Here is a 15,964-nt window from a genome sequence, read left to right on the forward strand (position 1 = left end):
CAGTAATGTGGAGTGAAGCAGCCTCTCTCCTTGCCTCAGGTGACACTGACATTAAAGTTTGGAGGATTTGATAAACTAAGAGAAGGACTGATTAAAATCTCTTTTTATCATAATTTTTCAGGGTAAAATGAAATTTTAGTTTAGTATTTTGGCTTATGTAAACAAGACTTGTGATTTTTTTCAAGAAATACATTAAAGTATTTACTGTAAAAAATTGTAAATCTGTAGAAGTATTTGGAGTGTAACAGCAAAAGCCACCATTCACCGGGCCTTCCTCCCTGGGCACTGCCTCCCCAGAGGTGCCCACTGTTACTCTCTGCTGTGAGACGCGGTGGGTATAGTAGCTAAGAGTTTTTTTTGTTGTTGTTGTTTTTTAAATAAATTTTTATTAAAAAAATTTTTGTTAATGTTTATTTTTGAGAGAGAGAGAGAGAGAGAGAAAGAGCACACAAGCAGGGGAAGGGGGGAGGGAGAGAGGGAGGGAGGGAGGGAGTCAGGATCTGAAGCAGACTCCATGCTGACAACGCAGAGGCCGACTCAGATCTCAAACCCACGAACCAAGAGATCATGGCTTGAGTGGAAGTCTGACACTTAACCGAACCACCCAGGTGCCCCTAGTAGCGAAGAGTTGACCCTGGAGTGGGCTGTGTGCTAGCCGCTTAGCAGCTGTGTGGCCTCGGCCAAGTTACCGAGCCTTGCTGTTCTTCACTTCCCTCTTTTGCAGCAATGATTACGTATGTTCCCTCCTCCCAGGATTGGTGTGACGGTTACATGAGTTAAACTATGTGAAGAATCTAGAAATAGTGTTTCACACAGAGACAGTGCTGTGGAAATTTCAGCCATTACTGTCCATCGTCATCGCTGCCATCTTCAGTGCTATCATCCGATTGGCTTGTCCTTCCAGATCTTTTCTGTGTGATTACAGTCCTCTCTGATACTTAGAAATTAGAGGGGCACCAAATTCTCTGTTTGACTCAGTGCAGAATGGCCACGTCAAGATGCAAACTTGGCCCAAACTGAGTATTACCATGAACTCCTCTGGAGATAAGAATGAAGTATTTATCAGGCCTTTCAGTTTTTAATGGAATTTTATTAAAATTTAAAAATTATTATTTTATTATTAAACATGTTAGTAGTAAAATTAAAAGTTTTTGACATCATAGTTTAAGAAATTTCACATTATAGTGCAAGGATTCTACTTTGCACTGTTAGTTTGCTCCTGATGTTTGCCATAAGTAGTTGTTATTTTCAGTTGACTTTGGGAGGAACACATTTTTTTTTTTTTTTTTTTGGTAATGCTGCTTCTTTTCACTCTTCTTTATATTTTGTATTTTATGTTAACCAAAGATAATTTATTATAAAGATAAAGTGTTGTATGTAAAGACTTGGGAATCTTTCGTAGTGAAATTTGGAATTGGTAAGGTAGCGTCTTGTTTCTAATTCATCTTCAAGAAATGTGAAACCTTTCCAAACAGGACATTTAAAAAAGACTAATGACCTAAGTGGAATTAAGTAGCTTAAAAATTAAGTACTGTCCATCAGTGAGGGTAATGATCTCAAGAATTGTGGAATATCCGTGCTTGAAAAATTACACGGCTATCAAAACGAATGAAATAAGTACATTTGTACTTATTATCGTGGATGGAAGTCTCTGATACATTAATAGAGCAAGTTTCACAGCAAAAACCAAAACAAATACCAAAAAACTGTATCTCCTCCTCCGCCTGACCATCTGTTTATCTATTTGTGCACAGAAACAGTCTGGAGGGGCCACAGCACACTGTGAAGGGCCTTATTCCCGAGAGGAAGTGTGGGGTGTAGGCTTTCACTTGTCACCCATTAGGCTTCTCTATTTTCTGAACTTTTAATAATAAGTATTCATTACTTTTATAATTTCTAGTAAAACAAAAGAGAGGTTCATGTCACCCCCAAATCCTTCATTTTCACTAATTGAATGAAGACATTATGTATTTTCCCTCGGTATGTCTGGACCTGTTTTTGCTTTTTAATCAGTGCTGCTTTTGGGGGGTAATGAAATCTGCCAGTTACTGCTTGTTTTTGTAGGGAAAGTCTTTCTTTTCTTCATCATCGTAATGATTTCATTTCCTCCAGTACCTGAGGGAGTCCTGCATGTTGTAACCGTAACTGTAACCGTAGCGTGAACCCCCACCGCCAAGCTTCCTGCTCTAAAACTTCTAGTCTCTCACTTGGTAGCCAGGATGTCAGCTCCGCTTGTGTAGACCAGTGTGTTCTTAACTTCACATTTATTTCTTGTTTAGAATCTCCAATCCTTGAACAAACTGATTTTTTCCACCATCCTGCAGCTATTTTAATCAGAAAGTGTTTGAAGGACTGAAAGGTTATTTGTTTTTTTTGTACCTTCATCTGCTCAGTGAAAATAGCATTATCATTTTTTCAACTTTGAAAAGTAATTACGTGAACACTAGCCAATTCAAATACAGAAAAATAGAAAGAAAGTATATAATCACCATAAATCCCATACCCAGAGAAAATATCACTAACATATGATTGATATCTTTCTAGTTACCCCTTTGTGCCTTGTCTCTCTCTTACCTAGAATCACACACACACACGTCTGTTATGTGGTATGTATGTTAACATGAACCACAACATATTTTCTCCCACAGTCTCTTTTTACTTAATATGTCATTGACATCTTTTTTTTTTTTAATGTTTATTCATTTTTGAGAGACAGAAAGAGAGACAGAGCACGAGTGGGGGAAGGGCAGGGAGTGAGGGAGACACAGAAACCAAAGTAGGCTCCAGGCTCTGAGCTGTCAGCATAGAGCCCAATGTGGGGCTCGAACTCAGGAAGTGTGAGATCATGACCTGAGCTGAAGTCGGACGCTTAACCTCCTGAGCCATCCAGGGGCCCCATTCTTTTTTTTTTTTTTTTTTTTTAACGATTTAGTTTATTTATTTTTGAGAGAGAGAGGGAGCATGAGCAGAGGAGAGACAGAAAGAGAGGGAACAGAGGATCCAAAGCAAGCTCCATGCTGACAGCAGTGAGCCTGATGAGGGCTCAACCGAATAAGCCACCCAGGTGCCCCTGTCATGGACATCTTTTCACATCAAAATAGATACACATCCTTTTTTTATTTAAGTCTATTTATTTTGAGAGAGAGAAAATGAGCAGGGGAGGGGCAGAGAGAGAGAGAGAGAAAGAGAGAGAATCCCAAGCAGGCTCTGCAGTGCCAGTGCAGAGCCCAATGTGGGGCTCAGACTCCCAAACAGTGAGATCATGACCTGAGCTGAAATCAAGAGTTGGACGTTTAATCGACTGAGCCACCCAGGCGCCTCCCACTACAATCTTTTTTTAAATAGCTATATGGAATTTAATTCCATAGATATTTAACTAATCTTTTGTTGATGGGCATTTAGGTTTTTTCCAATTATTTGCTACTATAAATAGTGCTGCAGTGAAGATCATTTTATGTACATTTATTCTCAGGATAAATTCCTAGAAGTGGAATTCTGGAATCAGAGGGTTTTTATGGTCAAAACTTTGATATTTATTGCTAAACTATTTTCCATAAAGATTGTAAAAATGGACAGTTCATGAATTTTAGATCAGACTACTCCATCAATAGTAGTTATATTTATTGATTTTTAATCTTTGCAATATGATAAACAAGTTGTATATAATTTTTATTTTGTTTGATATCTAGTAAGATTGAGTATCTACCATCTGTTTTTGGCCATTTATATGTCTTTTTTGACTTGCCTGTTCTTCTTTTGCCCATTTTTGATGCATGACTTTACTTATTTCCTTGTAGAAACAATTTGCTCTGTAATGGGCTTAGCCTGAAATCACTTGCCGAGACAGTTTTGAACTTTCCACTTGACAAGTCCCTCCTGCTTCGCTGCAGCAACTGGGATGCCGAGAATCTTACTGAGGACCAGGTACTTCTTTTGTTTGTTTGTTTGTTTGTTTGTTTGTTTGTTTGTTTTAAGTTTTTTAGTTTATTTATTTTGAGAGAGAGAGCACAAGTGAGTGAGCAGGGGAGGGGCAGAGAGAGGGAGAGAGAATCCCAAGCAGGCTCCATGCTGTCAGCACAGAGCCTGACGTGGGGCTTGATCTCATGAATGGTGAGAACATGACCTGAGCCAAGATCAAGAGCTGCACGCTTAAGTGACTGAGCCACCCAGGTCCCCTGACAACCAGGTACTTCTTATCAGAGTAGTTGAAGAATGGAAGAGCCATTGCTTATGACGTATAGTTGTTTTTAAAATTGTAATCTTTAAATATAAGTATTGGGTGGAAATACTTTAAAATAGACTCATTGAAGGTAACTGTTCTATAGTATATAAATAGTACTTAAGTAGCAGAATAAGAGTGCCTATTCTGTTTTATTTTTTTGAGCATTTACTATATGGCAGGCCTTTTAGAAAATGTAATTTTTAAAATGATGAATACAAATATAATTAGAAAAACAAAGTGTTATAAGACTTATTGTATAAGAATTAGTAGTTCCCCGTCTTCCTCCCCTCAGTGGCAACTGGTTTCATTTATTTCTGGTAATTACTATTATATTTTTAAATTATGTACATATATTATTCTTTCTTATTTTTATATTGTCTTTGACTTCTTACTGTGGAAGACATGATTTGGTACTCATGTGTTTCCTCTGTCCCCAGACAAATACTGAGTCCCTTTTCCATTGTCCCAATATAGGTAAATCATCATTTTTATCACATTCATATCTACTTATATTGGTATTATTTATAGCTGAGCCACATAGTAAGCTGCAATTAAGTTTTTCCTTACACAACTTTTTGCTTTCCTAGGACTAATAATTGTACTTCTGTTTGCTTTGTTTTCTATATACCTGTTAACTCTTTCAGCCCCAGACTTTTAACGGGACCATCCATCTTTTCTCCAGTGGTTCAGACACAGGAGGTGACTTACTCCTCTTGCTTTCCCTTGGAGCCATCCCTTCTAGAGCCCTTTGTCACCCTGCTCCTTTCAGGAGCCCTGCTGCCTAGCTCTGACCCTGGAATCTGCATTTACCATCATCCTGGGGATTCCCTTCAGCTTTCTTCTGTAGTAGATCTTCTGTCTTCCGAACTCCATGTCTTTTCCCTTTTTTATCTGGGGTACTTTAAGAAAGGGAGCATGGGAAGTTAATTTATGACACCTTGTGTGTCTGAAAAGATATTGGCTTCCCTCTATTAACTGATAGTTTGGCAGAGTACAGCATTTAGGGTGAAAATCATTTTCCTTCAGAAATTTGAAGGTACTCTTCCCTGTCTTATAGCTTCCAGTATTGATACTGAGTACGTCACTTGTTTTTCTTTCTGGAAAATCTTTACTTTATTCTTAGTTATTAAAATTCATGATGATACTAATTAGTGTGGGCTATTTCTCATTATAGCATTAGAATTCAGTGGATCCTTTCAATCTGGAAGTTCGTGTCTTTTAGTTCAGGGAATTATTTTCATAATATTTCTTTGAAAACATCCCTCCCTTCTGTTTCTAGAATTCATATTATTTGGATATTGGATCCTTGAATTGATCGGCCTACTTCCTAAGAAAAATATTTTCTCTCTGATTTTTCTATCTGTATTTTTTGTTTTATCTTCTAGGAAATTTCCTCAAATTTGTCTTCTAACATTTCTATTGAATTTTTAATAATTCCTATCATAATGTTAAGTGACAAGAGATTCTTGGTCTCCTCTGAATATTCATGTTTAAAATAACTTTGTTTTTGTTTAATGGATGTAGTATCTTCTGTTATCTTAAGAGTATTAAAGATTTCTGAGGTTTTCTTCTGCTTTCTGTATTGCTTTGTTTTCCTCTGAGTTCCTTATTTGAAATGTTTGATTTGGTCTTTGAATTTCGCATTAAAATTTTTCTTAAATGTTTAGATCCTTGGCTGTCCATTCATAGTTAAGGACACATTAAAAAGCTGATTGGGCACATCAGCTGATGAATGCATAAATAAAATATGGCATACCCTTACAATGGAGTATTACTCAGTACTAAAAATAATACATACTATGACAGGGATGAGTCTTGAAAACATTATGCTACTGAAAGAAGCTAATTGCAAACACATTTTGCATGACTCCATTTTTGTGAAATATTTCAGAATATACAAATCTATAGAGACAGAAAATAAATTAATAGGTTGCCTAGGGCTGGGAGAAGTGGAGGATGACTGCCAGTGGGTCAAAGGTTTCTTTTTGAGGTGATGAAAGTGTTCCAACGTTGATTATGGTGAATGGTTGCACAATTCTGCAAGTCTGTTAAAAATCCTGAATCTTGCACCATCTGTAAAAGACATTTTTGGAACAATTGGAGATGTTAGAACTGTGTATTATTGTATTTTGCCACTGTTAAAGTTCTTGGGTGTGCTAATAGTGTGATTATGTAGAAGAATGTTCTTGTTCTTAAGAAGTACACACTAATGTATTTAGAGATGAAGGACTATAATAGCTGCAACTTAATGTTGCAATGTGTTCAGCCAAAAAGAAAAAAAAAAGTGTGTGGTATCCATATCATAAAGAGATAAAGCAAATGTTGACAATTATGAATGTCAGGTGGCATTATTATTTAACTTTTCTGTGAGCTTGAAAATCTTAAAAATAAAAAGTTGTGGAGAAAAAGTTAATTGCTATCAAATTTGAAACCAGATTTGTGATCCTTATTGTGAGAATTCAGAATTTCCAAAGTTTCTTATTCATGCTTTATTTAAACAGTGTTTATTTTTTGTTCTAATTATGAACATAATGCTTAATGAGATTTTAGAAAATACAGAAAATGATATTTAAATTTTAATTTAAAAAATTTTTAATGTTTATTTATTTTTGAGAGAGAAACAGAGCACAAGTGGGGTGGAGGGGCAGAGAGAGAGGGGAACAGAGAATCTGAAGCAGGCTCCAGGCTCCAAGCTGTCAGCACAGAGCCCGATGTGGTGCTTGAGCCCACAAACTGTGAGATCATGACCTGAGCCAAAGTCAGATTCTTAACCGACTGAGCCACCCAGGTGCCCCTTAAATTTGAATTAAAAAAAAAAATGGATTGAGAACACAGCAAATATGGCCAGCGCTTTTGGGCCAGTGGGCTTTATTATCAGTACCTACAGATTATAGTCACATGTCAGTAACTGGAATTCTTTTTTCTCAGGCTACTCAGTGTCTCCAGAAATGAACCATCTAGTCTTCTGCCAAAGGGGTATAAGCCCCTCTGCTTATATTCTGGTAGCTGAGTGGGAAAAGGTGCTGGTAGTTTTACCAGTCATTATGTAAACTTTCCCATAATCCCTTTTTCAGATGACACTTTGCCCCCACCCTCCACCAGACCTGTTGTTACTGGATCCAGATCCTCTGGGAGTTAGCCCATTATATGACTTAAACTTTTACTCTTTGGGGGGTTAGAGAAGGAGTAATTGCCAGCCCTGTGGTGTAAAGGAGAAGATCTAGGGTTTTTTTTTTTTTTTTCCAAGTTTATTTTTGTTTATTTTGAGAAAGAGATAGAGAGCAAGCAGGGGAGGGGCAGAGAGAGAGAGGGAGACAGAATCCCAAGTGGGTTCCGTGCCATCAGTGCAGAGCCCAGTTCAGGGCTTGAACTCACCAACTGTGAGATCATGACCTGAGATGAAATCAAGAGTTGGACGCCTAACTGAGCCACCCCGGTGCTTCTGGTTCTAAGTGTTCTTTTTGGAGACTTTCACCTTATCCTATTGTTCTCACCCCTGCTTGTACCCTTGCTTTCCCAGATACCTGGTGCTTCCCATTCCTTATGCTTATGTTCTGTGGCTCAAATTAACTTAATTCTTGGATTTTTGGCTTCCTTTAGGCCTAGGTTTTAGCCTTCTCTTGTTTGCTGAGTCAGTCACTGCTTGTTCACCCTTCCAAAATGTTGTTATAGAAAAGCTTTAGCTGGTACCTTAAGGTTAACATCCTTCCTGAGAGAGAGTTTTGGGAGTCATACTATCTGAATTTGTTTTTTGCAGCTGTTTCTGACTTTCTGTGACCCTGAGTAAGTCACTTCTTTGTGCCTTGGTTCCTTCCTTCCTTCCTTCCTTAACAATTTTAAGGTATAACTAACATACAGCAAAATTCAGCCATTTCAAGTACACAAAATGAGGCGCCTGGCTGGCTTAGTCCGTAGAGCATGTAACTCTTGATCTTAGAGATGTGAGTTCAAGCCCCACATTGGGCATGGAGCCGACTTAAAAAAAAAGCATACAAATCAATGGACTTTAGTATTTTTACAGAGTGGTACAACCATCACCACAATCTAATTTTAGAAGATTTTTGGGGTGCCTGAGTGGCTCAGCCAGTTGAGCGTCTGTCTCTTGATTTAGGCTCAGGTCATGATCTCACAGTTTGTGAGATTGAGACCCTTGTCGGGTTCTGTGCTGACAGCCTGGAGCCTGCTTGGGATTCTCTTTCTCTCCCACTCGCTCTGCCCCTCCTCATCTTGCACCCTCTCTCTCCAAATAAACAAAAAACATTAAAAAAAATACTTAAAAAAAAAAAGAACATTTTTATCACCCCAAAGAGAAACTCCATATCCATTAGCAAGTCACTTCCCACCCTATGCTCACCCCCACCCTAGCACTAGGCAGCCACTGATCTACCTCTTGTCTCTATAGATTTGTCTGTTTTGGACATTTCATATCAATGGAATCATATAATATATGATCTTTTGTGATTGGCTTAATTTACCATGTTGTCGTGGGTCATTCACGTTGTAACGTTTATTGGTACTTCATTTCTTTTTATTCTAAACGATATTGTATGGATATATAGTACATTTTGTTTATACATTCATCAATTGGTGCATTGCTTTCATTTTTTGGCTATTATGAAAAATGCCACTATGAATATTTGGGCATAAAATTTTGTGTGGACACATGTCGTATGTTTTTACTTCTTTTGGGTATATACCTAGAAGTGTAGTTGCTGGGTCATGAACTTTATGTGTCACTGAGGAACTGCCAGACTGTTTTGCAAAGTAACTACATCATTTTATATTCCAATTAGCAATGTATGAAGGTTCTAATTTTCTGCATCCTCACCAACGCTTGTTATTGCCTATCTTTTTGGTTAGAGCCATCCTAGTAGGAATGAAATGGTATTTCGTTGTGGTTTTGATTTACATTTCCCTAGTGACTAATGAGGCTGAGCATCTTTCCATGTGCTTATTGGCTATTTAAAAATATGTTATGGAAATTATATATTGTAGAATATATATTACAGAAATATCTATTTAAATCCTTTGCTCGTATTTTGATCGAGTTATTTGTCTTTATATTATTGAGTTTTAAGAGTTCTTTATATATTTTGGAGACTAGTCCCTTATTAGAGACATAATGTGTAAATATTTGCCTCCGTTCTTCAGGTCATCTTTTCACTTACTTGGTGAAGTTGTTTGAAGCACAAAAGGTTTTAATACTGATGAGGTCCAGTTATCTATTTTTTCTTTTATCACTTATACTTCTGGTGTCATAGCCAAGAAATCATTGCCTATCCCAAGGTCATGAACATTTACCCCTATGTTTTCTTCTAAAAGTCTTAGTTTTTAGCTCTTACATTTAGGCTTATAATTTTTGTTTGGATCCAACTTTATTCTTTTACATGTGGCCATCCAGTTGTCTTAACACCATTTGATGAAAGTGCTTGGGTTTTCTTATCATTTGAAAACAGTGTTAAAAAGCACTTTAAGCTCTTCACATTGAAGCACACTTCTTTCCTTTGAGAAACAGCCTGCTGATCCTGCTGATAGATGTGTAGATTGTTGAGTCTAGGTGGAAAATTTTACCCAAATTGTTTTATTCTAAAAGCATAACAAATCCTTCCTAATAGTATTGTTTACCAGGCTTGGTTATTAAAGGTAAATTAAAGGAATTTTAAAGTCTTTACACCCTTTGTTGGGAAAAGCTATTGATTATAGATTTGACTACTTTTATTTATGGTCAGCCTTCCTGTCACCAGTGGCTTGGGAGAATGACTTACCATTTTTAAATAAATAAATTCCAGAAATGGGCCCTTTTGACTTTTGATTTGAGGCCCATGCTTGAAACCAATTTGTTTTCCACATCTTATTAATAATGGCAGGTTGTTTCTGATTGACAGTCACACAGGCCTCTAAATGAATCTTGCTTTCAGGTGTTCTAGAGGATGACCACCTCCAAAGTGAATTTCGTGTTCTGGTTGTCAAACTTGTGGTAACTGGCCTCACCTAAACTTGACAAAAATCTGTCCATCAGGTTTGGTAGCAGATAGAAAGAAACTTCACTAATTTATATATTGAATAGGATTATTGAGCATTTAGAGTAAGGCACTATTTTAGCTATTTTAGTTAAAAACAGAGACAGGAAAGAAACATGAAGATTCATTATACTATTCGATTTACTGTTGTATAGTGTGAAATGTCTCATAATAAAAGGTTGTTGAGAAGTACATGGTACATCTTGAATTAGAATCCTAAAAATTGTCTGCATCTTTGTGATTGAGTTGGAAATTGCTTTCTTTGCTTTGCCTTCCAGATTCCACTGATCTCTGACTTTTCTCTTCAGGTAATTTATGCTGCCAGGGATGCCCAGATTTCAGTGGCTCTCTTTCTCCATCTTCTTGGATACCGTTTCTCTAGGAATTCAACTCTAGATGAGAACGATGACCACATGAGCTGGAGGGAAGTCTTGGAGAAATGCCGGGATGTGGTAGACATCCCGTTCCGAAGCAAAGGAGTTAGCCGATTGGGGGAAGAAGTTAATGGGGAAGCAGCAGAAGCCCAGCAGAAGCCCAAAAATAAGAAGTCTAAGATGGATGGAGTGATGCCAGGCAACCACCAGGGGAGAGACCCCAGGAAGCACAAAAGAAAGCCCCTGGGGGTGGGCTACTCGGCCAGGTAACTGAGCTGTACCCTGTCTGCTGAGACTCAGAGGCCCAGCCTGCAGCAAAAGGCACGATGCCTTATCTTGGGTCTGGGGACAAGGTTCTATGCTAGGATAGCAGAGGTGCTGTAGGGGTTAATTTTATTTTTCTTTTCCTTCAAGGACATTTGGAGCTGTTTTTTGATCTATTTGTGTATTTTCCTCCTTTCCCCCTTCTTTTGCTTTTTAATTTTTAGACAGTTGGAGTAGAAAGAGGGAGAACTTAACCGAGCTTTGTCACTGATCCTCATATGACCTTAGACTTGTAACTTCTCCAGTTATAAATGAGGGTATAATTATTACTCCTTCCTTGCTCGGGATAGCTGCGAAAATGAATAACATGAATTGCCTCCTACATTTCAGAAGAAATGCATCATCTGATTTCCTGTTCATTTGGTATTTGATTATTTAGAATGGCATCCAGCTCTAAGCCAATATTATTCTCTAACCAGTGAGAGTTTCTCTGTACGACTTATGCCTCTATTGCAGAAAGATGACTAATAAGTACTTTGGAGTGGAAGCTTGGTCCCTGTAGCAGAGTGCCTTTAGGAACTGGATGATTAAATTGAAGCAAGTATTGCGTTTGAGCCAGAAATAAACTCCTGTGGCCCTCATTACTTCAGCCTGAAATTCTTTAATTTTAATTTACTTTGTTTAACCCAGTGATTACTCTGTAGAACAGTTTCTTGGTGCTTGCTCCTGTTCACTTTCACAACAGAGCTGTGTAAATACTACCCAACTTACTTCCTGTCCATAAATATAAAGACTAGCTAAATGAACTCATTTTTAGTTCCTAGCCCCATGCAGATGGAGGAACAAACATGATTTTTTGCCCTACTTGTTTTTTCCCATAAACGTAATGTTTGACCCTAGTATCGAGAGTAGCTGGGGTCACTCAGAAGACAGCATGGGAAGGCAACTGATACCTTGACCCATGGTTAGCTTTCAGTCTTAGATTAACCTCTGCCTTCCCTGCAGAAAATCACCCCTCTATGATAACTGCTTCCTGCATGCTCCTGATGGACAGCCCCTCTGCACTTGTGACCGAAGGAAAGCTCAGTGGTACCTGGACAAAGGCATTGGAGGTTTGAGACTCACCTGTCCTATTTCATCTACATTTAGGTGCATGTGTGTCCCGGCAGGAGTGGGGAGAGGGACACGGGGCAGGGAGGGATAGAAGAAGGCAGAAAGAACTTGAGACAAGTGAGATGTGGCTGTTCAGTTGTGATTTCTGTCTGCTTAGAGACTCAGGCCCAGCCTCCAGCAAAAGGCATGAGGTCTCATCTTGGGTCTGGAGAGAAGGTTGTATGGTAGGAAAGTAGAGGTGCTCCAGGGGTATTTTATTTTTCCTTTCCTTCAAGGACGTTCAGAGCTATCTTTTCATCTATTTGTGTGTCTTTTTCTCCTGTCTCCCTTCTTTCACTTTATAATTTTTAGATAGTTGAAGAACTAACATAAGGAGAAGTTAATCTAGCTTTGTCACTGATCCTAATATGACCTTAGACCTATACGTCTTCAGTTATAATCGTGATCTCTGGTGGATACAGCAGAGAACAGTTCAGGTGGGGCTTCCTTCCTGAGGGAGAGGTAGGCAAACACTCACCCTTTTTCTTTTTCTTAAGAGCTGGTGAGCGAAGAGCCTTTTGTGGTCAAGCTACAGTTTGAACCTGCGGGAAGACCCGAATCTCCAGGAGACTATTACTTGATGGTTAAAGAGAACTTGTGTGTAGTATGTGGCAAGAAGGACTCATACATTCGGTGAGTGTGGGGTCTGGCCACCCAGATTCTCCGCCTCTGATGGAATTTGCCTTTGTAGCCACATATGGAACCCTCCGGGGCCTTGGTTGAATCTGTCCACTTTGGCTGAAAGACTTGTCCATGGCAGTCATCCCAGTTTTCCTGAGAGCTTCTGAACTCTGTGTGGCCTTGCTATAGTGTCCCCCACCTATCCTGAGACCAGTTCTTGGTTTCCGGAACGTAACACTCTTTCTCAGTGACAGTTTGCCACGAAGAGAGTGATTCCCTTTTGCTTATAGAAAGATCAGAGACCATTTCCTTCTGAAGCTGCCTTTCTCTGTGTGTTCTTATAATCCTTCCTTGAGTGGCTCACAAGCTGCACCTTGGTACTATTCGTGGAATACAAGCATACCTCAGATATATTGCACCTCTGGCTCCAGACCATCATAATAAAGCGAACACCACAATAAAGTGAGGCAGGAGCGCCTGGCTGTCTCAGTCAGTGGAGTATGCCACTCTTGATCTCGGGGTTGTGAGCTCAAGCCCCACGCTGGGTGTACAGATTACTTTAAAATAAAATCTTAGGGGTGCCTGAGTGGCTCAGTCAGTTAAGTGACTAGCTCAGGTCATGATCTCGCGGTCCATGAGTTTGAGCCCCACATTGAGCCTCAGTGCTGACATGACAGCTCAGAGCCTGGAGCCTGCTTCGGATTCTATGTCTCCCTCTCTCTCTGCCTCTCCCCCACTCACGCTCTGTCTCTCTGTCTCTCTCTAAAAAAATAAACATTAAAAAAATTTAAAAAAAATCTTAAAGTGAATGAGTCAAATGAATTTTTGATTTCCAGTGCATGTAAAAATTACATTTACATTGCACTATAGTGCAGTAACATTATGTCTAAAACAGCAGTGTATATATTTTAATTTAAAAATACTTCACAGGCACTTGGGTGGCTCAGTCGGTTAAGTATCTGACTCTTGATTTCAGCTCAGGCCATAATCTCACGGTTTGTGAGTTTGAGCCCCACGTTGGGCTCTGCACTGACAGTATGGAGCCTGCTTGGGATTCTCTCTCTCTCTCTCTCTCTCTCTCTCTCTTTCTCTCTCTGTCCCTCCTCCACTTGCATGCTTTCTCTCTCTGTCTCTGTCTCTCTCTCTCTCAAAATAAAGAAATAAACATTAAAAAATATATTAAAAAAATACTTTATTGCTGGGGTGCCTTACTGGCTCAGTAAGTAGAGCATGTGACTCTTGATCTTGGAGTCATGAGTTCGAGCCCCACATTGGGTATAGAGGTTATATACATACATACATAGAATACTTTATTGCTAAAAAATGCTAACCATCTTCTGAGCTCTCAGTGAGTTGTAATTCTTTGCTGGAGGAGGGTCTTGCCTCGATGTTGATGGCTGCTGACTAATCAGGGTGGTGGCTGCTGAAGGTTAGGGTGGCTGTGGCAATTTCTTTTTTTTTGTTAAATTTAAAAATTTTTTAATGTTTATTATTTTGAGAGAGAGAGAGAGAGAGAGACGGAGCTTGAGTGGTGGGGGGAGGGGGCAGAGAGAGAGAGGGAGACACAGAATCCGAAGTAGGCTCCAGGCTCTGAGCAGTTAGCAAGAGCCCGACACGGGGCTCAAACCCATGGACCACAAGATCATGACCTGAGCTGAAGTTGGTTGCTTAACTGACTGAGCCACCCAGGCGCCCTGACAGTTTCTTAAAATAAAATGACAAGGAAGTTTGCTGCACTGATGGGTTCTTCTTTCACAAACATTTTCTCTGTAGCACGTGATGGTGTTTGATAGCATTTTACTCACAGTAGAACTTCTTTCCAAATTGGAGTCAGTCCTTTCAAATCCTGCACTGTCATTTCAACAATCTTCACAGCATCCTCACCAGGAATAGATTCCATCTCAAGAAACCACTTTCCTTGCTCATCGATAAGAAGCAACTCATCAGTTAAAGTTTTATCCTGAGATCACAGCAATTCAGTCCCATCTTCAGGCTCCACTTCTGATTCTAGTTCTGTTGCTACTTCTACCACATCTGCAGTGACTTCTTTTGCCCAGGGGCTGCAGAATAGATGTGCTAGCAGACATGAAAACAATATTAATCTTGTGTATCTCCATCAGAGTTCTTGGGTGGCCAGATATACTGTCAATGAACAGTAAAATGTTGAAAGGAAATTTTTTTTTTCTGAGCAGTAGTCTCAACAGTGGGCTTAAAATAGTCAGTAAACCATGTTGTAAACAGATAGGCTGTCATCCACACTTTGTTTTTCCATTTAGAGAGCACAGGCAGAGTAGATTTAGCATCATTCTGAAGGGCCCTAGGGTTTTTAGAATGGTCCATGAGCTTTGGCTTCGACTGAAAGTCACCAGCTGCATTAGCCCTTAACAAGAGAGTCAGCCTGTCTTTTGAAGCTTTTAAAAAAATTTTTTTTAACGTTTTTTATTTATTTTTGAGAGAGAGAGAGAAAGCACGGGAGGGAGAGAGAGAGAGAAGGAGACAGAATCCAAAGACAGGCTCTAGGCTCTGATCTAGCTGTCAGCACAGAGCCCGACACGGGGCTCGAACCCACGAACTGTGAGATCATGACCCGACCCGAAGTTGGATGCTTGACCGACTGAGCCACGCAGGCACCCCTCTTTTGAGGCTTTGTAGCCAGGTGCTGACTTCTCTCTAGCTATGAAAGCCCTGGATGGCATCTTCTTCCAATAAAAGGCTATTTCATCCACACTGAAAATCTGTTGGTTACTGGAGCCACCTTCATGAATTATCTTAGCTGGATCTTCTGGAGAACTTGCTGCAGCTTCTACATATGCACTTGCTGCCTCGCCCTGCACTTTCGTGTTGTGGAGATGGCTTCTTTCCTTAAACTTCCTGAACCGACCTCTGCTGGCTTCAGACTTTTCTTCTGCAGCTTCCTTACCTCTCAGCCTTCACAGAATTGGAGAGCATTAGGACCTTGCTCTGGATTAGGCTTTGGCTTAAGATAACATTGAGGTTAGTTTGATCTTCTGTCCAGACCACTAACCTCTCTCTATGTCAGCAGTAAGGCTGTTTCATTTGCATCGCATTTATGTGTTCACTGGAGCAGCACTTTTAATTTCCTTCAAGAACTTTTCCTAGGCATTCACAAGTCGGTTAACTGGTTCCAGAGGCATAGCTTTTGGCCTGTGTCGGCTTTCCACATGCCTTCCTCACTCAATGTAATCACTTCTAGCTTTTGATTTAAAGTGGGAGACGTACAACTCTTTCTTTCACTTGAACACTAATAGGCCATTGTAGGGTTATTAACTGGCCTGATATCAATATCATTG

General features: G+C 39.5%; 1 protein-coding gene across 4 annotated transcripts in view; it reads left to right on the forward strand.

Moving 5' to 3' along the window:
- EXD2 (exonuclease 3'-5' domain containing 2) overlaps positions 1-15,964 on the forward strand; it is a 90,495-nt gene that overhangs the window by 64,381 nt on the left and 10,150 nt on the right. For all 4 annotated transcript variants that reach the window (XM_053224616.1, XM_027066026.2, XM_015068438.3 and 1 more), the window contains 4 exons: positions 3,798-3,924; positions 10,551-10,882; positions 11,886-11,992; positions 12,530-12,665. In XM_053224616.1, coding sequence (XP_053080591.1) covers positions 3,798-3,924; positions 10,551-10,882; positions 11,886-11,992; positions 12,530-12,665 — 702 coding nt within the window. The remainder of the gene's footprint in view (positions 1-3,797; positions 3,925-10,550; positions 10,883-11,885; positions 11,993-12,529; positions 12,666-15,964) is intronic.

The sequence above is a fragment of the Acinonyx jubatus genome, chromosome B3 (genome assembly GCF_027475565.1).
Source record: "Acinonyx jubatus isolate Ajub_Pintada_27869175 chromosome B3, VMU_Ajub_asm_v1.0, whole genome shotgun sequence".
Lineage (NCBI taxonomy): Eukaryota > Metazoa > Chordata > Mammalia > Carnivora > Felidae > Acinonyx > Acinonyx jubatus.